Source organism: Lemur catta, chromosome X, assembly GCF_020740605.2.
Source record: "Lemur catta isolate mLemCat1 chromosome X, mLemCat1.pri, whole genome shotgun sequence".
Lineage (NCBI taxonomy): Eukaryota > Metazoa > Chordata > Mammalia > Primates > Lemuridae > Lemur > Lemur catta.
In genome coordinates this window covers 11902433-11926558 of record NC_059155.1, presented here as the reverse complement: position 1 = coordinate 11926558, position 24126 = coordinate 11902433, and the positions used below count along the sequence as shown (strand labels likewise).

Sequence of the window (24126 nt, the reverse complement as noted above, 5' to 3'; positions counted from 1 at the left end):
TTTTTATCAAAAGTGACACACAATATGTGACAATTTGACACTGTTCAAAATTCTATTTGGCCAAACTGGCCAGTACTAGAAAGGCTGACCACTATCCCCCTTCTGGCTGGCTAGCCCCTTGTTCAGAGCATCTTTCTACATTATTTACCTAGAATTGTGCTAATTGCTTCCAGTATCATTTAACTCCTGGAATCATTGGGAATTTTTAATTCTCTAATGACAACAGATACATTCTCTAAATTTTTCTCCAATGGCTTGAACCCAGACTACTCAGATAATTTGTTATGAGAAAAACTCAATTCATTAATCCAGATACAAGCTTTAATGCACAAAAATTAAATCTACAATATCTAGTTATTTTGGATGCTTCAAATGGACTTTATTTTGTATTTCATGTATTGAACACTAACTTAGTTTTAGGAGGGGAAGAACTGCTGAATGGGAGAGCTAGTGAATTATATGCTCTCTTGAAACTTAATGACAAGCTTTCATCCCAGAGACATAGGGGGATTCGTGAGGCCTGCAGTTGCATTCCTGCCGCTCAGGGTAATCAATAAAATCTGGGGCAGGTAAGCCAGACAGGATCATTAGGGATTTGTTCCAGATTGTGAATGTTGGACAAACTGGAAGAATGAAGGTCACATCAAAAGTATGAAGATGGAGACAGTTAGCTGGGTCATAGAAAGACAGCATGTTGTTGTCATAATCCAGGAGGACACCCAGACGCTTCAACTGAGGAGGCACATCCACCAGCATTTCCTTGTTGTTATGTCTCACCACGAAGTTACTATTGCAGCGGGAGAAGACCCATGAAGAGGCATTCTTGCCAATCCATTCGTTCTTTGGAGCTGATTTGTAGGCAATACCAATTGCATACCTGGGAGACAGTGGAAATGAGAAATAAACATTTACAAATGATATGAGTTGTGCTAGACACCATATAGGATATATAAGAAACAGAATACATGTTTCTTCCTTAAAAGTTTACATTTAGATGCACAATGCTGATATCACTAGGGCTTTAAAAAGCTAGCAATTAGAGTAATGTAGTAATTTCCAACTCTTAGGCCAGTATATTTTTCCATGATTTTATTAAAAAGCTGGCAAATTTTTCTACGAGTGGTTTTCATCACATACCTTTTCACTTTGACTTACTGGTGTTATGGCTGTGCTATGGAATTCAATCTCCCAGGAACCTAACGACAGGTGAGAGAAGAGAAAAGAAAAATGGGATCCACTCACCATGTTGAGGAACCCATGAGCACCTCCCAGTAGTGGCAGCCACTGTCAATGAATATATTTCCTGCTGCCCCATAGCACCCTGTGCCACTGAACCTCTCCGGGGTATGGCTTTTTTTCAGAGAGCTTTCATCCTTCTCCATCTGCAATCCATCATTGGAGATCTTCAACTTCCTGTGAGTCATTTTGGGATCCAATTTAAAGGGCTGGCCTGAAAAAAAGTAGAAAAGAGAAAATGTGTGATGAAATATTTAAAAAGTTTACCTTTGTCCTCCAGGACCACCACTACCAGGGGAGCCAGACTGTAAATGCTGAACAAAGGGAGAGTCTCCATATGATGATCATTCTTTGGTCAGTGCAAGTTGGCTGCTGTTTAGATTATATTAAGAAAGCAGGCCAGAAGCCAGAGTTTTCAATAAAATAAGAATAAAGGTCAATTTCCCATAAAATGACCAACGTGGAGGCATTTATTTTACCCCTATAGGAAAAAAATGGGGATCTCTCCTAAGAGCATTTTGTTGGAAGTCATATTCTAAGCATATAGGAGCCAACAAGCTGTTCCCTCATCATATATTATCAAATTAAAAAGGAGCTTGGCTTTATTTCAGTGGGTGGTTTGGGATTTGGATAGATTTTAAGGGAAGGAGTGTTTCAATGTTTGAGGTGAGGGGGACAGATAAAGTGTTGGTGCTTGATACCAGAGCAAAAAAAAAAAACCCTGAGAACTCAGCAACAGGACAGTTTTTGCCCTCTTACAATAGGGGTGTAAGCAAAATATAATTGGGCAAGTTTGTTAGAATGACTGTTGCATGATCAATGATCAGAGAAAACATTTGCTGTGTACAATCATTCACAACACAGAATTCCTTATCACCGTATGGCAAAAGCTTTATTGCCAGGGGGCCAGTTACTGGGTATGGGAGGAGCTTTATTATACAAAATGCTTCTGTGACAGACACTGTTGGCTAACACAATATGCATTTCCAACTTTTTCTGTTACCCACTTTCACTATAGAGGCTGGAAAAGCTAAATACTCAGTTTCCCAGCCTCCCTTGCTGCTAGGGGTGGCTAATAAGATGGATGCAGAAGCAAGACAGAGTGGAGGAAGTTTCTGGGAAAGTTTCTGTTTTTCTGATAAAAGGGATAGCCATCACATGTACCAACCCTTTCATTCTTCTTCCTATTTTGAGAGGAAAGATGACATCTGAAGGTTACAGTGGCCATTTTGCAACCATGTGACAATAAGCCAATACACAAAGAGAGAAGGAGCCTGGATCTTTTATGACATCACAGAGCGGCTGCACCAGCCCTGAACTGCCTGCCTTCAAACTTCTTGTTATGTAACAGAGAGAAAAAAATTTACTATTCATTTAAGCTACTAACAAATGCTATTTGTTAAGCTAAGTTAGTTGTGCTTTCTGTTATTTTAAGTCAAAAGCATTCCTAACAGAATGGCTTCTCTGCAGCAGGATTCTAATAGATCAATCACAAATAATGCTCTTTTACTCAATTGTGTCCCAAATATGGGGCAGACGGGTAGAGTGCAGAGAAGAACTCTTCACTAATATCCTCCCAAGCTGCCAGCTATTTTATGTATATCTCTGTGTCCACAAATCTCCCATGGGCACCAGCAAACCCCTTTCCCAAAGCACAAAAAACAGTAGCAAAACTCCCCTACCCAGTGCCATTGCTCTCATGCACTGCAATGGTGCCTAATCAGGCTAAATGTACTCCCTGACATGGAGAGGAAAACTGATCTTCCCTTTCAAAATTACCACAACGTACTGTTTGTTTTTAGTCTGGTAGGTTCACTGTTCCGGCTGCCTGCTTGGTTTATGGCTTTAACAACGAAGATGTAGCGTGTCCCGCTCTGGAGCCCGTGCACCGTGTAATGGTTCTGCTTAATGTTGGGCACAATCATCCAGCTATCCACTGAATTATACAGGCCTGTAAAGTGGGGAAAGACAAGGACATTAACTAGCAGGTAAGAGAGATAGGGCAAAAAACACACTGAAAATTCATCATAAGCCGCCCCCCCCCCAAAAGGAAGTGAATTCATTTTGTCTTCTTTTGAGTCTCGGAACACATAATGAGATGAAGCAGGGCATATGATTCCACTATTTCTTTTCTCCCACAGAGCTAGATTTATGCCAGGCTCCTTGCTTCTGGAAATTAAGCACAACCACTAGCAAAAATTAGGTTACTTCCATTTTCTGCTAAATAACACAGGAGTGGCCACTATACAAAGTCACAGAATCATCACTCTTATGGAATCTCTGGATCTTTACCCCAAATGTCCACTGTTTTGAGAGCTGAGTCTGGTCTTGTACGGATGGAGCAGTCCTGTGCAGAGCACAGAAACATGGAAACTCGAGGTGAAAGAACACCTAGACAGCATGTTTCTCTCATTTTACAAATAGGAAACTAGGATTGAGAGAAGAAAAGTGACTTGCCCAAGGCCACAGATAATTGGTGACGGTGCTAAGAGTACAACCCTAGTATTTTTAAAATCTTAGCCTAGTGTTCTCTCTGTTATATCACAATTCATGGGGTGAATGACAATGTTTCTTTGTTTCTGCGAAGTAGTGAGGCTTTCAGGGCTTATGATTACACTTTCCCACCTCATCCTCACCCTTACTTTCCAAACTAGCTGGGCTCCAAGATCTCACAGGGAAGCGAAGGAGATGATACGATAACCAAAGCAAGATATCCTCTCCTCACTCTGATACTACACATTTTTACCCCTTCCTGGCTTTAATTCCCATATTCATTTGGGGTTGAGTGGTCCAGTAACACATTGTTGCCTGGAATCTTCTTCCTTTCCAAGTAGGGAAAGGGATCAGAGATCTAGGCTTCTGCTTTTGAAAGTCTTTAGACTATAAACATTGACTAAAACAGGGGAAATGTACATAATTAAAAACATGTATTTGGCTAGCTTTCAGTAAAAGACAGACCAGCATTCTAACTCTGTGGATTATCTAGACTTCTTTCTCCTATTATATGCTTTATGGTCAGTTTACCACTTTTTAGCCACAGTTCTACTAAAGCGTGGATAGGAAAGGGCAAGGAAAATGAGTGGTGAATTTAGTTACTTCTATGCAGCTGTAGTAAAGGATTTATTGAGTTGAAAATTGAAAATAATAAGTCATGACTGTTTTGCAAGAGATCGGACCAAAAGGATTTTATAATTAATTTGAGAGGAGGCTGAAAATCCTAAATTAAAACTAGAAAAAGAAACATAATGGAGGACAGATATGCTATAGAAAAAGAGGAAGAATTGGTGGAGATGCCTAGTGATTCTTATGAAAAGACAATAAGGAAGGGCCAGGATCAATATCTGAGGCCTTGCCTATCTATGTACGAATGCACAGTCTGCATCATAAGCTGCATATGAAATTTTAATACAAAGAGGAAAGTATATGATCTTCCAGATATACTTCTAACAATACAAAAACAAACTTCATAATGAAGTACTATGCAGCTGTGAAAAAAGAATGAGGAAGATCTCTATGAACTGATGTAGAGTGATTTCCAGGAAATATTTTCAGCTGAAAATAGTAAATTGCAAAAGAGCATATGTAATATGCTACTTTTATTGAGAGAAAGAAAGGCAAATAATATACATATATTTGTTTGGATTTACAAAGAAACAACAACAGGAAGGATAAACCAGAAAATAATGAAGTTGGCTAACAACAAGGCACAGGGTTGGGGAAACAGGATTAAAGGATATTGGAGGGAATGACACTTCTCTGAGTATACTTTTTATATAGTTTTCCTTTGGGGAACATTTTGTTGTTTTACAAATTCAAAAAAATAAAATTAAATCCATAAGGCTGGAAAGGTAGGGACTAAAATTGAAGGCAAACAGAACAAATGAGAATTGCACTTCAAATGAATAACATAACCACACCCAAGCAGTGGGGATGGGGGGAGAACTGCAAACAAATCCTAAAGTATTGTTATCAGGTTTGTTGTTGTAGTGGTATGGGCAAAGCAATTCTGACACTATTATACTTTGTAATAGATATATTATAGGATTGAGCAAATAAGTACATGTGTTGAGACTGTTGGGAGCCAGGGTTCATACTGTGGACAAATGAATATACAAATATGGAATGGGGGAAGGCAAGAAAGAACCTGTGGGAATGGATTGGAACTGGACGTATTGATGTGAACTTATGATTCCTAAAACATGCAAATGTTTGTGCATGTGCACATATGTAAAGTATGTATGCTTGTATATTATATGTGTGCATATGTACACATGTGGATGTTTATTCTCCCACTAAAAGGAACCAGGGCTCCTTGGAAAAATGGTTGATTTCAAGGCTGGGACAGGATATGGTCAAAATGAGCCTAGAACATTTTGTTATGCCAAAAAGTAAGGAAGTACATAAAAAATGATGAGAGAATATCATAAAGACCCAGGAGTGACCTTGAAAGGCTCACACTGGCTAAATCTGGATGATTTGAGCACCAAAACAAGTAAGGGCAGTAAAAATTAAAAGAGAATGCATCAGTCCATACTTATAAATAAATAAACAAATGGGAGAAATGGGGTATGGGGCTCTTGCTTATAGTAGAATGCCAAGTGCCAACTTGTAAATGTGGGAGGGAGTACCTAGCTGGAAAATCATCAGTTTGCAATCACCATGGTAAAGACTGAATCAGGCAAGAATCATCAACTGATGCTAAAAGAGGGGTGAGGGAGGTGAGATGGGTTTGATGAGGAAGCAGGATATTTTCATGGTCTTAAAGTATCACCACACTGATTGCTTATTAGTGGCAAAAGAAAAAGCAGTAACTATGCAGTGAAGAAATCAGATCACATCTTAACTAGGTGATCAAAATTAGTATCACCAATGAAGGTCAAGTGCACATCATATGCTTCCAGATATAATACCCTAAGAAAGGACTGTACTGAATATAATCATGAGGAAACATCAGACAAATCCAAAATAAGTAAGAATATAATAAAGTATAATAAAAAAGGGTACTTTTAAAAATCTCGATGCCAGTAAAGACAAAGAAGGGCTGAGGAAGTTTTCAGATTGAAGGAGGCTAAAGAGATATGAGAATTAAATGTAATACCTGGGCCTACCTAGACCATAAAGGATAATACTGGGTTCTTCATATGTTACAAAGAATGTTATTGGGTCAGTTGTCAAAAATTGGAATGTAGGCCGGGCGCAGTGGCTCACGCCTGTAATCCTAGCACTCTGGGAGGCTGAGGCGGGTGGATCGCTCAAGGTCAGGAGTTCGAGACCAGCCTGAGCAAGAGCGAGACCCCGTCTCTACTAAAAAAATAGAAAGAAATTATCTGGCCAACTAAAATATATATAGAAAAAAATTAGCCGGGCATGGTGGCACATGCCTGTAGTCTCAGCTACCGGGGAGGCTGAGGCAGTAGGATCACTGAAGCCCAGGAGTTTGAGGTTGCTGTGAGTTAGGCTGACGCCACAGCACTCACTCTAGCCCGGGCAGCAAAGCGAGACTCTGTCTCAAAAAAAAAAAAAAAAATTGGAATGTGAATGGTGATTTAGATAGAAGTATTGAATCAATTAAAGTTGATAACTGTACTGTGGTTACGTAAGATAATTTCCTTATTCTTAGGAGACATACACTGAAGGATTCAGAGGTAAAAGGCCATGATGTATACAATTTACTGTCAAATGGTTCCCCCTAAAAACAGAGACGGAGAATGTTAGCAAATGATAAATGAAATGGAACAAAATATTAACAATAGGTAAATCTGGGAAAGAGTATAGGGGTGTTCTTTGTGTTGGTCTTGTGACTTTTCCGTAATTTTGAAATTATTTGTAAATTTAAAAAGGTAAATATATGATCCTCTGGGTATCACTGAGACTTGCTAAGATTGGACTTATGATTAAATTATGATAATGGAAGTATACCTCTTGTTCAGAAGGGAAAAATCACAATACAGAAATCCAAGAACCTGAGTATAAATGTGTGGTGGAGAGAATTTACATGAGAATGAAAAGGAGGGGAAATTAAAGAAGTTATATCTTTGTGGCAGCATGTTATAGACTGCCTGGCCAGACAGAGGTTATGGTCAATGTTTTTGTAATGCAAAACACAAAATTCAAACAGAATTAAGTTAATACAGTAATCAGAAGGCAAATACCCATCTATTGGAATTCTCATTCAGCTAACAGCATCATCTGAAACATTGTTGGTTGTAATCATTTCAATCTTAAAAGAGGCGGAAGAAAGTTAAAAATGAAGGAAGAAAGTTGATAAATACAGGGGGTAGACTAGTCTCCCAGACTTAATTTCAACCGACAAGGATGACATTTCTGGATAAAGAAAATAGGAAAAAACCTGAAGGGAAAGTAGCTCTCGGAACTGAGGTTAAGTCAACAGTGGCAGGCCAGATTGGTTGGTAAATCTGGGACTTTGAATCTTCATAAATATTATCCCTAGTCAAATAGTTTCCCATAACCATCCAAAATTTTGCTTCAAGGCTCTGCCCTTATCCCTGTCCTACTGAACTGTTCTATCAATGACTGAAGGAAGACATAGAAGGCAGGTTCCAAGGGAAAGCAAATGTATTGGAAGGTAGAATCTGGATCCCAAAGGGTTTTGGCATGCTGGAATAAGGAGTCAAAGTCATTCAAAGTATTGTGTTTCAGTTTAGACAATCATGAAAGAACAGGATTTGGAACTCACAGAAAATTCAGTTGATTATATACTCGGTAAACAGTCAGAAGTCAATGTGGCTGCTGAAAAAAAGGTACAGGGCAAGGAGGCATCAGCTAATGTACAAGAGAAATAAACAATCCAGCTATCCTCTGCAGTGGTCAGTCCACTTTTTGAGTAATGTATTCACTTTTTTGACAGGACATTTTATAAAGCACTTTGAGTGTGCCCATAAAAAGGATACCAGGATGGTAAAGGATCTTAAAACCATGCCATATGGGGAGCAATTGAAAGAACTGAGAATGTCTAGCCTGGAAAAGAGAAACTTTAGAAGGGTCATACGAGCTACCTAAACTTATCTGAAGAACTACTATGTGAAAGATGGATTAGGTTTCTTAATGACACACAAAAGGCCAGAACTAGTACACTGGTAGCTATGGTTTAATTCAAGGAGCATTAAGTTTGAAGTCTGACAGGCCTGGGTTCTAATCTTAATTTCATCATTTTATAGCTCTGTGACATTGGGCAACTCACTTAACTTGAGCCTTTGTGTCTTCATCTATAAAACAGAGGTAATATCACCTATTTCATAAGGCTAAGTAAGAACTCATGGGGACTATATGAGATAATGAATGTGGGAACATTTGTAAATGTCAAAGCATAATACACATGTAAATTATTAATGTCATTATTATTTACTAAAAGGAAGAGTCACCCCTCTTATAAGAAAATACTGGCAATTATTTATAGCTACACAGCAATTGAATGAGCTGTTTCGTTAGAAGTGAGCTCCCTCCTCATCACTGGAAATGTTCAAGCTCAGACAGGGCTATCATCTACTGGGTATCTGGCAGATGGGAAGAATATTAGACTAGATGACTTCTAAGGTCCACTCCAATTCTAAGATGCTATGATCCTATCACTATTAAGAATTATCCTCTAAGCTTTTCTTTATAAGGGACTATATAGCCTTGAAAACAAAGGTGATAACCTTTTGATCTTAGTCACTTCTCAGACTTGTTCTCAACTCCTGGGAGACTGTTCTCACCATATCAGGAAGAAGAAGCACAGTTGTTGGCTCTAAGACTTTCCAGAGTAGGAGAGACAAGTCTGTCAGTGAAACCTTAGAGTTTGTGATGTCACAACCTGAAGAAACACCCAGGAACATAGCTACATGGGCCAAGTGAATTAGGTTGGAGCTGCACGAGGCAAGTGTTTTTTAGAGTTTGACCTCCAAATGTCCTTTCATCTCCACACCTCACCATTTTCACAAACAGAAGTCTGCCCCAGAATTGTCACAAAACAGGAAAAGGAAGCCTATGGGGGGGCGGGTTAGTTGGAAAAACTCCTCTCATGCCAACTTGTGAAGTCAGACACAAAGCACAAACACAAAGGTAAAAGAAAATTCTAATTTGCAGTTATGCAGATACAACCTTAGGGTGGGAATCTGTTCCTGTCTTGAATCCAGCTTTAATTCTGCTTTTGTTTCCATTTCCCTCCAGCATATCAAGGGAAACTTTCAGCTCAATACCCTCTTGACTGGCAATCAATGAATGAAGTTCAGTCCCTACTCTGCTTTCTCTTGCTCCAATTCACCAGAAGGTGAAACCATAACATGTGAGCTAAACAACTGCTTTGTTAACCACTTTCATTTTGTGGACCACTGACCTGTTTTTATATTTAGTATTATTCTTGGTGAAAAGGGAGGAGTAAAGAGAAGATTGACAGAGGCAGGAAGCTTGTCACCACATTCACTGATCAAATAGGTATGATAAAGTCTTTGAACATAATGTATTGTACCATGATAATGAGTGGAAGAAGAGTCAAGGAAAGAGATGGATGTTCACACACACAAAACCAGCAATGATGAACAAATACTGAGCTATGCTGTCCTTGGGAGAGTGGAGTGACATGGATTAATTGAGGAAAGGCTAAGGATTACATACATAAATGGGAGTGGCCCCAGTGACTGCCCAAAAATGGATTACACAACTACCTTATCACCCCCATCAGTAAGGTCTTTACAATGCCCTGGGGAGCTTACACTGTCCATGAAACACTATACTAAACAACCTAACATGTCTTACAAACACTTGCCTCGTGGCGCCCCGGCCAATCTTGAGCAGCTTACTGCTTCCTTACATTTCCTTATCTCTGGCCACAGGCCCCAACTACACCATGACTTACTGATGAAGTTAGCCTGGCCAGTGAATATGGTGTACTGAAGCTCATAGGAGCTGATGCTGAACTCATCATCAGAGATCCAGTGGACTGTAATGGTGTCATGGGAGGCAGTACAGAGTTCCTCTCGGATAGATGGTGGGTTTGGGGCTGTAAGGAAAGGTGAAAAAGAAGGTAAGAAAAGCAAAATCTCTCTTATGGAATTTTACAATTGTTACTCTTCCTGCCTAACCCAACATCTCTTAGAGAGGAGGTTTTCTTAATAGATAAGCTTTAGACTACATGAACCATACAACCTAAAGCAAAATGCTGAGACCTCTAGCTAGCCCAAAACCACTTTTGCTACAATAAAGATATTTTACACGATGATATAAACCTACATTATTGTGATGGTTGCCTCAGTTGTCTAGTCTGCCTATATAAGTGCTTACATAGATATCAGAGCAAAGTGATCACATGGTTTTCTTAATACACGGCCCTCAACCTATTACATTTTATTTCAAAATAAGTTTTATTACATATTTTTGGCAGTATAGTCAAGTGCAAATTAATATGAGTTCCTTCATCTGTAAATAGGGATGTTACTGTAAGGATTAATGATATAACATTAATATACAATGCCTGGCATAAAGTAGATATTTAATAAATGACAACTATGTTAATGTATTAACAAAAATAGCTACAAACATAAATGTTATAGCCATTATTCTAACACAAAAAAACATAAAAGTTAGTGTGCGGATATTTTTCTCATGAAATGATCATTCAGTAATCCTGAAGGTAGCCAGCATTTCTTAACAGGCTGGTTGCATCCCTCATATTCTAAAATTGGCTGCAAGCCAGATATTTCTCACACTTTTCTTCCTGATCTAGTAATTCCTAAGTTTTCCTAAAACCATTTCAGTAGTACCTGTTCCTATGTGGAACATTGTCTAACATTCCCTAATTGCCACCTAAGTTCTGCCCTCTTAACAAGCAACAATATATTACTGATAGACTCATAAAGAGTAATCCACTAGCAATTTCTTGTGTTTTACCCTTAAGTATGGATTGTATACGCATTCTGATCCCAGAAATATTTAACAAACCATCTTTCTTTTCTGTTGTATGAATTACAATCTATTCTATCTGAAAAGATACATGTTTCACTTTAAAGATTACAAAAACATTTTCATTATAAATATTATCCTTTTTAGATTATTTTTAAGTAAAAGCACACCAAAAGAAAAAAATGAAAATGGGAAGGAAAACACAGTCTTTTCACACCTGTTAAATAATCTAGCCCCTCCAACAGTTTCTTTTCTCTGGAAAAATCTAAAGCAAAGTTTTCAAAGGCATCATTAAAATTGATGTCTGGAATCAGAACTTGAGAAGATGCAGTTGCCATAGCAACCCTGAAAGAGAGAGAAAAGTACATCAATATACATCAACATAGGTTTGCAACCTTCATCCAGTGTTTGATTTCTGGTTTAACAAGGTGAAAATAAATGACTTGTAAGGTTTGATTCATTAAGTGAAAATATTGTATCTGTGCTTTTCCAATGGAAACCATTTAAATTTTAATCATCAGGAACCAATTAAGAGTTATACCATATTTATTCACATATGTTCACCCCTCAAACACACTCCTCCATCCTGTCTTAATTTTTAGAAGTAAATACAGGATTTTTTCCCCTCTGCATCATTTTCCATCTGGCAGGCAGCATCAAAACTAGACCTCTGAAGGCTTTGTAAGAACAGTTTGAAAGATTTTTTTCTAACTCTCTATTTTTTTATGCTAATAAACAAGCCAGCATGCTAGGTTAACACCTTCCCCTAAATAATCCTTTATTTGATCTTTTATAATATTAATATTTCATTTTATTATCCTCTAATTGTACAATGCTGATACTTTTGTCTCCCCAACTAATTCTACAAGTCTCAAGAGCAGGGTTCATATTTTGTATCTTTTATATATTCCACGGTCCCTAACACAGTGTGGGACACATAATGAAAACATAATTGTTGAATGAATAACTGAATGACTAACAACAACACAACTGCTAACATTTATTGAGTGCTTAGTATATAACAAGGCACTGTGCATGCTCTTTGCATACATTATCTAATTTATTCCTTACCATAACCCTGTATAGCAGATGTTATTTCCATTTTGCAAATGAGAAAGTTGACACGTTGAAAAGATAAGTAACTTACCCAAGATCACACAACCAATAAGAGTCAGAAATATGACTGAACTCATGCTCATCTGATCCTAAACTCAATACCATTAACCATTTAGATTGTTCTTTAAAAAAAAAGAGGCATATTTTACATACTTCAACAATTCTTAACCATGGTTATACATCAGAATCATCTGGACGAACTTTTACCAAACTATACATGTTTAAGTCCTGGACAAGATCTTCTGAATCAGAGCCAGTGAAGATCCTTGAGAATGCAAATGACAGGGTGGAAAGAAACATATACATGGCAACAATATGTAGGTTAGAGTAGAAAAGGCATTGAATGCAGGAAGACCAGAGAGGAAACTTTTATGGTAAACTAGTTGTAGGGGATGAGGAGTTGAACAAATACATGCATGTATACCCTGCTACACATCGACCAACATTATCTGTTGGCTGTTTCTAAAAATAGAAATGTTTCCAGAATAAACTACAGGCCAAATGAAAGACTTAACTCAGTACAATCTTAAAGTCTCACATTGAACAGCCAGTCTTCTAGGATTTGGTGAGTAATGAGACAAGAATTTCTTTAGGGTAGAGTTAACCCATAAAATTAGCTCATGACATTTCTTCCCGACCTGTCCAATCTTCTTTCTTTCTTCCATTTATGTATCCAATACTTATTAAGCACAACCAATGCATCAGGCACTGTGCTGAGCACTGAAGATACACACGAGAACAAGCTTGTTGTGGTCCTTGCCCTCAAGAACTCACACACTGTGAAGGAGAAAGACATTAGATAGGCAATAGAAGTGCTACTCCAAAGGGAGTAAAGCATACACAAGAGTCATCTGCAGGGACTCCGGAACTAGGGAAATATCCTTAGAGGAAGTTAATTTTAAGCAGTTACCTACACGATGAGCAGGAGTTAGCTAAACAAAGACTATGTGGATGTGTTTGTGTTCTCTCTTGCCTAAAGGCTGGAGAATGGGGCAAAGTCATGCAGGACCTTGTAGCCCATGTTACAAACTTTGAATTTTATCCTAAGTACAGGTACAGTAGGAGCCACTAAGCATTTTAGGCAGAGGAGTGATATATTCAAATTCATGTTTCAACAAGAGTATTATGGTTTCAGTGGATGGGCTGGAAAGGGCAAAAATTAGAGGCAGGCACACCAGATTTTAAGGTGTCTAGGAAGGAGCAGAAAGTAAAGTGGTGACAGGAGTATAGACAAATAAAACAGAAAGTTAATTCACAGAGTAAATTAAAATTTAAAAAGAAATTAAATGTAAATTTAAAAGTCCAACTACATGAGAAATCAAAGAAATGTAAGTTAAAATGCAATAGCATTTAGATTACAAATGACAATATAAGAGCTTCTTATGCTTATATTTAATAATGCCTACATTTTTGTATTCGGATTGAAATTAATACACATTTTAGAGGCCAGTTCAGCACTAAATATCAAAATAGTTTGAAATGTAAATATTCTTTGACACCAGAGTTCTACTTCATAATATTTTTAGTAGGAAAATAATTGAGTCATATGCAAAGATACCACTCCAAGGGCACTCAGCATACCGTATGTAACCTAATTGTCTAGCAATGGAGATCTAGCTAAGTAATGTGCTAGACATCAAAAGATGAAATAGCATGCAGCCGCTGGAAATCAGGTTTTACAATAGTATCCAATAACATGCAGAAAAGTTTGTGATATATTAATATTAAGTTTAAAATGTACAATATAATACAGTATATGCAGAATGGCCTTATGTTTGTGAAATATATAAATATAAATATTGGGATATTATATTCCCAAATGTTAACAGTGGCTGAAAGGTTAAAAATGAATTAAAAGTGACATTGTGAGGTGCGTGTGTGTTTCTGTATTTAGGCAAAACACAATATTAGCTATTTTGTTGCGGTCTGTTAAGGCCTTGATCTCTGTTAGGGATAATATAATAAGTGTTATTTGTAAAAGGGAGAGGATACCCCTCCCAGCTAAAATCTCATTTTAACTGAAGTCATAGTGCCTTAACACAATATAATGAATAATGATGGGAAGGAATTTCAGACCCTGTGAGACCAGCGAGAAAGACAATTAAGTTGGATAGATGGCTCTCAAGTCATACCACATAGATAGCCATCTATTCCACCTACACCTCAGGCTATACCTGAGCCTGCAAAAAGATTCAGATAGAGAACAGGAAATCATCAGGTAGTTGAAGCCCTAGGAACTAATGAGTTTGCAACAAAAAGGATGTGTAGTGTGAGAAGAGAATAGCCTAAGACAGAATCACAAAGAATAGCATTAAAGGAATAGGTCACGGAAGAGTTGTTCACAAAGGAAAAAAAAAAAAAAACTGGATAGGAAGAAAACCAGGAGTGTTCATGGAAGCTAAGGGCAGAGAAATTTCAAGTAAAAATGGTCAGCAGGGACAGATGTTACTGAGAGATCAAGTAAGATGAAACAGTAAGATGAAACAGTAAGATGAAACAAAGGAGTGTCTGCTATATTTGGCAACAAGATATTTGTTTGGTGACCTTGAAAAGAACATTTGCGATGGTGTGGTAGTGGGAGAAAATATTTCAGAGGAGGGTTGAAGAGTGGGGATGATTAAATACAACGGTTTAAATACATGTTTTATCTTTGCTTTCATGAAATTCCACTGAAATGACAGTCCAAGAATGAAATGTCATAAACCCACAAAGACAAAAGAAAATGGAAAAGAGATGCCAACAAGTAAGAGATTGTCAACAAATGTTTGGAAGCTAGAAAGGGATGGATGTGTGGTAACCAACAACACACCAGAGAAAGCTGGATCAGGAAGTCAACAACATCACGCTGATTTAGTGCCACAGAAAGTTGAAAGTTTGCATGAGGAACAGCTAGATCCCTGGATCCACTAAAGCAGAGACTACCCTTCCCTCATCCTGGCAGGAGATGTAAGGTTTACTTTCTGCTGAGCTTTGACATTATACTAAGAGCAGTCTTCAAACTCTCAACTCCCTTCCCCTGCTTGGCTTCCAGAATGCTGGCAGACAGGCTTATACCCTCCACTCCCCACGCCACAAAAAGCAGGAGGTTGGAGGATTCCTTCCAAAGGAAAATGACCCAAGAGAAAACACCTACAGAAATGACACTTGGGGTCCTTCAATAAAAAGCTGGCATTCTGCCTTAGGATCCTATTATAGCAAAGGTCACCAAGCAAAGTTCACCAAATGCCCCCACCCACTCAGAGCTCCCAGTGATCTTTTAGTGCTTATATTTAAACAAACAGTGAAAAGCTTACCAGATATTTAGGAAAAGAGAGCAACTGAAACAAACAGAAAAGGAACTTGGAGGAAACGAAGACAATGCAGGGTTTAGAAGAAAAGTTTTAAAGTAATAACACTCTCAGGAAGAAAAACAAATCGTTTGTATCCACAAAGCAAAAACAGAAAGCTAAAAAATAAACAAAGGTCAACAATGAGCTCTTGTAAATAAAAAATATGAATGCTGAAATTAAAATACCAATAGAAGGACTGACCAAAAAATTAAGGAAATATATAGTAAAATGAGAAGACAAAGTCATGAAAAATTGAAAACAAAAGATTTTTTAAATTAGAGGGGAAATCTAGGATGTCCAATATTTGACTAATTAGAGTCCCAGAAAGAGGGAAGAGAGAAAATAAAGGGGAGGAAATTATTAGTGAATAATACAAGAAAATTTCCTAGAACTATAAGTTACTAGTCTTCAGATTGGAAAGGTTCACTGTCCAACACGGATAAATGATAAAAGACCCACAACCAAGGCAGACCTTGGTGAAATTTCAGAAAAACAGGGTTAAAGATAAGATCTTCTAGATTTACCAAAAAGATGAAAGATATCAAGTCTTGGCAAGGATGTACAGAAAGGGGAACCTTTGTATACTGTTGGTGGGAATGTAAATTAGTATAGCCATTATGGCAAATGGTATGGGGGTTCCTCACAAAACTAAAAATAGGACTACCATATATGATCCAGCAATACCACTTCTCAGTATAAACCCAAAGGAATTGAAATCAATTTGCTGAGGAGATATCTGCACTTCCATGTTCACTTCAGCACTATTCACAATAGCCACGATCAATCTAAGTGTCCATCAACAGATGAATGGATAAAGAAAATGTGGTATATATACACAATGGAATATTATTCAGCCTTAAAAAGGAAGGAAATCTTGTCATTTGCAACAGCACAAATGAACCTGGAGGACATGATGCTAACTGAAATAAGCCAGGCACGGAAAGACAAATACCACATGATCTCACTTATATGTGTAATCTAAAAGTCAAACTCATAGAAGTAGAGAATGGAATGGTGGTTACCAGAGGCTGGTGAGGGGGGAAGGGGAATGGGGAATTGTTGGCCAAAGAGTATAAAGTTTCAGTTGGATAGGAGGAATACGTTTCTGAGATCTATTATTTTACAGCAAGGTGACTATACTCAATCATAATATACTGTATATTTCCAAATAGCTAAGAGAGTAAATTTCAAATATCTCACCACAAAAAAATGTTAAGTGAGCTAATGGATATGCTAATTTGCTTGACTTAATCATTCCACATTGTATACATGTAGCAAAACATCACAGTGTACCCCATTAATGTATACAATTATGATCTGTCAATTAAAAAATGCTAATAATTTTTAAAAGCATCTAGATTTTAAAATATAGGTCATATTCAAAAGATCAGGAATCAAAATGGCAGTGAACTTTTCGACACAACACTGGTATCAGGAGACAATGGAGCCATGCCTTCAAAATTATAAGGGAAATTTATTTCTAACCTATCAAGTATGAAAATTAATTAAAAATATTTTTTAGACAAAATGTTCTTGAAAATTTACTCCCCATTAAATACAATGTACTCTTTCTTAAGAAACTGAGAGAATTTGTTCAAAAAAATTAAGGGAGTAAAATGGTATAGGAAGGGGAAATCCAGGCACAGTCTTATGAATCCCCTAAAATTAAAGGGACAGAGCTGAGAATCCAGGGAGACTAGGTTGGCTGGAGTTCACTAGAGCAGAGAGGAAAAAGCTTCAGAGAGAATTCTAGAGATGTTCAGAGGGTTTCCTCTCTGAAGGGGAAAGTTCAACAAAATGCTGATCAACATATGCATGTACATTTACTCAATGCTGTGCAAAGAGTCACCCCAAAAGATTAGAGGGAACATTCCCTGGGAACAATTTAGGGAGGGAACAATATAGGACCAGGAATAGTGTCTGTTCCTACCAGTTAAACTGAAAAATCTCATGATTCATGGACACTGGAGAAGCCTTTTGCCTCAGTAGTGAGGAAAAATTGTCTCTAAACTAAACATTGCTCTTATCCCACCTAACAAATCTTTTTTTTTTTTTTTTTTGAGACAGAGTGTCACTTTGTTGCCCGGGCTAGAGTGAGTGCCGTGGCATCAGCCTAGCTCACAGCAACCTCAGACTCCTGGGCTTAAGCGATCCTACTGCCTCAGCCTCCCTAGTAGCTGGGACTACAGGCATGAGCCACCATGCCCGGCTAATTTTTTTGTATATATATTTTTTAGTTGGCCAGATAATTTCTTTCTATTTTTAGTAGAGACGGGGGTCTCACTCTTGCTCAGGCTGGTCTCGAACTCCTGACCTCGAGCGATCCACCCGCCTCGGCCTCCCAGAGCTAGGATTACAGGCGTGAGCCACCGCGCCCGGCTCCACCTAACAAATCTTAAAAGCAAGACTTGAAAGGATCAAGCTATTTTCAAGTAACTTAACTGTGTCCCGGAACAAAGCTTAAGAATATTTACAGGAATATAAAAATATACAGCACTTAAGAGGAAATTCACAAAGCCTGGCATCCAATCAAAAATTACCAGACATGCAAAGAATCTAGAAAATACATAATGAGGAGAAAAAGCAGTCAATCAAAACTGACCCAGATCTCACACAGGTGTTGGAATTAGCAGGCAAGGACATGAAAACAGTTACTGTAACTGTATTCCATTTGTTCAAAAAGCTAGAGGAAAGGCCGAGTATCTCAAGAAGAGATATGGAAGATACGAAAAAAGACTCAAATCAAACTTCCAGAGATGAAAACTATAATATCTGAGATGAAAAATACACTGAAGGGGTTAACGGCAGATTAGGCATCATAGAAGAAAAGGTTAGTGAACTTGAAGACATATCAATATGAACTATCCAAAATTAAACACCCAGAGAAAAAAAGACTCCAAAAAAAATACAGCATCAGTGAGCTATAGGACAATTTCAAGCAGTCTAATATACGTGTAATTAGAGTCCCCAGTAGAGAGGAAGGAGGGGGCATAAAAAATATTTGAAGAAATAATGACTGAAAAAATTTCCAGATTTGCAGAAGTCAATGATAATGTATAAAATTGAAAAAAATTAAAAACAGCAATGTAAGGATGATATTTAAAAACGTAAAGGTCGTGCCAATAGAAACACCTAATAAGAGTTGAAATTGCTTGGCTTTGTCGTAAAAGTGTAGACTATGGCAGTAGACTCCCTAGATTTGAATCCTGCCTCTGCCTCTTACTAGTTGGATATCATAGTCAAGTCACTTAACCCCTCTGAGCATCGTTCTCTCATTTGTAAAGTGGGGATAATAATAGTGTCTACTTCATAAGGTTTTTGTGAGGATTAAATGAGTTAATACTTATCAAGGCTTAGAATAATCTCAGTGCAAAGTAAATGCTCAATATTATTAATATTATTATCAGAGAGCAGAAATCGAGGATGAAGAGATTGGCATTTCTTGCAATATGACTTGTAGCAATATTTTACTTTCTAACTATATTCGAGATCCCTTTGATATAAATAAATTGTAAATACTTGAGAGTAAGTTAGGGGTGAGAAAATGGAAAGTCTTTCAAGAAGTTTTCTCTGAAGGGAAGGAAAGGGATAGGATGATAGCTAGAGGGGGTATAAGGTAAAAAAAGAAAAGTTGTAGATTTGTTTTGTTTTGAGGTAGTAGAGAAATGAGTGGGTTTAAAAATGGAAGTGAAGTCAACTATAGAGGGAGAAAAATTGAAGGTATGGGAAAAAGAGGGCATGTGAGCAAAGCACAAATGAAGGGACAACTCTTCCATTATAACCAGAAGAAAAGAGGATGGATGTGAATGTATATATGCCCAGCAGTTTGATATGAGAAGTTGAGATATTTATCATTCATACCTACTGTTCTTCATAAAGTGAGAGGGCATTTGCTGAGCATAAGCAGGAAGGTGGCAGGGTTGGAATTCTGAGAGGTAAGTACAAAAGATTTGAAATATCCATTATAGAGAACAAGTCAAAAAGAAAGCTGACCAAAGCAACACAGAAGGATTTCAGGTCAGTACTGAGAGCCCAGGTGAGATTAGAAGCCATAAATTTCTGCTGCAGCAGTACCAAACTCTTTGGTTACGTGATTTTTGCCAGCAGGGCTCTGCAACTCAAATATATGCATGGAAAAGGTGGGAACAGCAGGATTCACAACCGTGAATCATCATGGTTGGGATTTTATCATGTTGGTGCAATAGAAAGACAACGGAGTAACGACATTTTCCAAGGAAATTAGGGATATTGAAAAGAGAATAACTGAAGTTAAGAAATCAGACAGGAGGTAGCTGGTAGGTAGGAAGAAAATATAGGAGTCAGGACTTAGAAGTCCCAGTAAAGTTGAAGAGTAGATGTATTTGAAGAAAAAAGAGTTCTAAGTATAGAGATTATAGTTAGAAAATGGGATATTTTAATTTATGATTTCAGTGCAATTCTGAGTGATGGTGAGGTTTAGCATGTGGTCCATGGCAGTGGGTGGATGAGATGGAGCAGAGGTGAAAGTCACTGGAGGGGGAGATCTCAAGGAGGCTAGAGGACTAGAGCATCAGGTGGGTCAGCCATGTGGGTGCTGCTGCAGTCATCCAGAATGATGGCAGGGGCAATAGGAGGAATACTGTAAGCCTGGAGCCAAGCTCTTCAACAAATGAGAGGGAGATATAAGAAGATCAAATCTTGCCTAATGAGCCACTGTAGCTGCTTGAAGCCTTGGTAACTATATTGAACAACGTTTCAGACCATGGATTTTTTGCCAATGGTCTATAGAAGGGTTTTAAAGGGTCCATGAGTCTCCCGAAATTGTATGCAAAATTCTGTGTATGTATGTTAAATGCATTTTTTTTCCTCTGGAAGAAGGTTCACAACTTTCATCAATTTTCAAAAGGGTGAGTGATTAAATAAAAACCTTAAGGGCTGGGCGCGCCTGTAATCCTAGCACTCTGGGAGACCAAGGCAGGACTGCTTGATGTCAGGAGTTCAAGACCAGCCTGAGAAGGAGCAAGACCCCATCTCTACTAAAAATAGAAAAAATTAGCCGGGCATGGTGGCATGCACCTGTAGTCCCAGCTACTTGGGAAACTGAGGCAGGAGGCTCGCTTGAGCCGAGGTGTTTGAGGTTGCAGTAAGCTATGATCACGCCACTGCACTCCAGCCTAGGTGACAGAGAAGGACCCTGTCTCTTTAAAAAAACAAACAAACAAACAAACAAAAAACCCTGTAGTGGGGCTGTAGAGTCAGAAAAAAGGGTTCTGAAGTCCACAGGGCAATTTACCACTGAAGTTCAATAACTACTTAGCTGATAAAATCTTCAGGTGGCAGCTGCTACATATATATGCCTAAACAGAGTTAAGTAACTTCAGGCTGGCTCTTTTTCACAAGAACACGCATTTCAAAAGAATGTAAGGAACTCACCTCTCAGCGATATTTTTTGCAGACTGTAGAAACCGTGCCTGGTCATTTTCTTTCAGGATATGCTCAGCTTGGTTGATGAGGACTGTTGACCGTTCAAGACACTGGCGGCAATTAGCAACCTGCTGTGCCAACTTTCTCAGTTTCATAACCTTAAAGAAATTAGTAAGAGAAAAAATAAGATAAAATATGCAGTGCTTAATTAAAAATAATAAAAAATCAACATGAAGGAGATATGCTGCAGTGATCCTAAAAATAAGGCTTATTAATATCCCATGGTTCTTGTATTAACCACTCACCTTCTCACCCTACCTGCCATGTCTCTCTTGCCAACCCCTCCCTTCTCCCATCTGCAGCTTGCTTACTTATGCTGCAACAGTCATATACTCTCGTTTATCTACCTCCTCTTTGTATTGATAACATTAATTTTTCTGGTTGTAAAAGCAATGCATGCTCATTATAGAAAATTTAGAAAATAAAAAGTATAAAAAGAAATGGTACCACACAGAGACGACCATTGTTTACATTTTACTGTCAATATATTTTCACATATATGTTTAATAAAAAGTACCTTTTTCTTTATGAGTATCTACATTTCTATGTGTATATTTCTCTAAGCATTTTTTACACATACCTGTGTGTTCACAATCTGTGTTCTTGAAAACTTCAGTTCCTGGGTAAGCTGGAACCACCCAGCATGGCATAAAGTACTGGTCATCACTCCAGGCTCTCAAAATTTCTTACATTATACACATAGCATGAGCTTATAATCATTAACACTGATTGGTACGCCAACAAGCCTAAAACCATATAGCTGCATGGAGGCTCACACCTGACCTTCCTAACCATGATTCTTCAGTTCCCAGGCTAGAAGAAACCTAGGAGTCTTCCCTGACTCCTCTCTCTCCCTCATGTTTTTAATCTAGTAAGTCAAGGATTCCTATCATTTCGTTTCTAGCAATGCCTTCTTCCCTTCCATTTGTGCTACCACCACTCTTGTTTAAGTCTTCATCAGCTCATACCAAGAATCATTCCGTAAGTCTCATAACTTGTTTTCCCGACTTTGGTATCATCCCATTGCTGATCTACCCTACATACCTCTGCCATATCCGTCAGTCATTTTCCTTCATAAGAAACTAAAATGGCTTCCCAACACCTCTCAGATTAAGCCCAAAGTCCCCATACTGGCATTCACGGTCCTTCCATGATCCTGGCCCACATTTCAAATATTAGTTTTTTTTTCTTTCATTTTGCATTGACTTATACACAGTAAAGCACCCAAATCTTAAGTGTACAACTGAATGAATTTTTGCATACACATACACCAATGTAACTATTAACCAAGTCAAGACACAGACCATTTCCAACACCCCAGAATGGCCCACATTTTTACTGGATTCATAGCAATAGAACATTGCTTTTTCTTTGCCTCTCTCCCTACAACCTCATTTCTTCTTGCTTTCATGATCCAAGTTCAAATGAAACCATCTGGATCAAACTTTGACATTTGTAAATTCAACTCTTTCTTCGCCTCACTGAAGTGCTGTGCTTTACCTTTGTCTCTTTGATTTTGACAGCAATCATTTGCTTCCTCTGCTGGATGATTTCTACCAACTCGTCACATTCTTCCATAAGTTTTGCCTCATGCATAGCAGTATTCACCTGCCAAGAAAGTCCAGAGTATTACACAGTGATTGTTGCCTTTGTCCCCTGCTGGCTCTAAAAGGTTCGGACTGACAGCTAAGCATGCACAACTTCTTCCATACCTCCCTCATAAGATCCACTCCTAGAAGAAGGGTAGAGATGATGATATTAATGATGCAAGGGCATTGAAGCACCACAGATAGGAAGATCTCCGGGCCTCTGGTAGGTCATGATGGTTAATGGAAGGCTGGGCAGAAGGACAGATGAGATGGGGGCATGTTATTCCCACTGTGCAATTCCCTTTACTCCAGCACCCTGTCCTCCTGCTGTTCTTTTGGAAAAAGGGTAAGGAGATTCATGTATGTCAAGAAAAGAAGATCCCCCTCCACAGGCACAATAATATTAAGATAACATTACAACAACATATTTCTACTATGCTAACAAAAATGATTTCAGTTTTCCTTGTTCTCTTCTAATTTTTCAATATATGAATGCACAGACATGTTTTCACATTAAATATATTAATGTGCAGATATTTTTTCACATACTTGTCATCATGTTTTAGTGGATATTTCTCACCTTGGGCTGTCCAGTATCTGAATACCTTTCCTATTTTGGGATATTGGCTACACCAGAATATCTCTACTACAAAGTCAGGGTTAGAGGGGAAAAAGCCACCATTTTTCATCATCTTTCCATGGACTGATTTCTCCTTCTTCCCATATCTATTACTATTGACACTAGATGGTACAGAGCCCCCAGGAGGAGCTAAAATGAGAGTAGGGGGATCTTTGGGCTGCCCAAATATCAAGGGAATGGAAGGAGGGAAAAAACTAACATCTTTTTAAGCACTTAACTTGCCAAGCACTTCATCGATAAATTATTTCATGTAATTATCATAACAACTTTATAATATAGGAATCATTTTTATTCCCATTTCACAGATGAGGAAACTGAGGTTCAGAGAATTTTAGTGACTTGCTCAAAAAAAAAAAAAAAACCAAAAAAAAAAAAACAAACAAAAAAACCCACACAGCTAATAAGTGGTAAAACCAGATTTCAAACCGAGTCCTGTCAAGTGAAACCCCTGGGCTGGCTGGGTGGGCGGATGAGGTTCCGTTCCACTTCAGTAGCACACAGAGCAGTCACACAGGGAAGCACAATCATTCCAAGAGTCTATTCAAGGATCACTCGAGCAGAGCTCTAGAAGGCTGAGGAATAGACAATGGGTTACTTGAGAGCATCAAAACTCAAGGGGAGAAATGTGCTTCATTAGCAAGGTAGGGCTGCATTTCCATTTGCTATCCCTTCTCAGAGGATTCCTCTACATTCTTCAACCCCAGCAAAATATTTGTCACTAGACCCTGCTACCTCTTCTCTAGTCCTCTAAGCTCCCTGCTGGCTAATTTTCTGTTTCTTACTTAACTGAAAAAAAAAAAATACATCTGTTGGTGAGTGATAACCTTATTTTGCTTTATTTCTACCTTCTAGGGGA

General features: G+C 38.2%; 1 protein-coding gene across 6 annotated transcripts in view; it reads right to left on the bottom strand.

Moving 5' to 3' along the window:
* Window positions 1–303: 303 nt before the first annotated feature.
* MID2 (midline 2) overlaps window positions 304–24126 on the bottom strand; it is an 85415-nt gene continuing 61592 nt past the window's right edge. For 4 of the 6 annotated variants that reach the window (XM_045537926.1, XM_045537921.1, XM_045537927.1 and 1 more), the window contains exons 4-10: window positions 22542–22649; window positions 20991–21139; window positions 11351–11478; window positions 10001–10234; window positions 3026–3187; window positions 1243–1450; window positions 304–877 (exon numbers count right to left, since the gene is read on the bottom strand). In XM_045537926.1, the coding sequence (XP_045393882.1) occupies window positions 475–877; window positions 1243–1450; window positions 3026–3187; window positions 10001–10234; window positions 11351–11478; window positions 20991–21139; window positions 22542–22649 (1392 nt within the window). In that variant the 3' untranslated portion in view covers window positions 304–474. The remainder of the gene's footprint in view (window positions 878–1242; window positions 1451–3025; window positions 3188–10000; window positions 10235–11350; window positions 11479–20990; window positions 21140–22541; window positions 22650–24126) is intronic. The other 2 variants (XM_045537923.1, XM_045537922.1) reach the window with 1 other exon arrangement.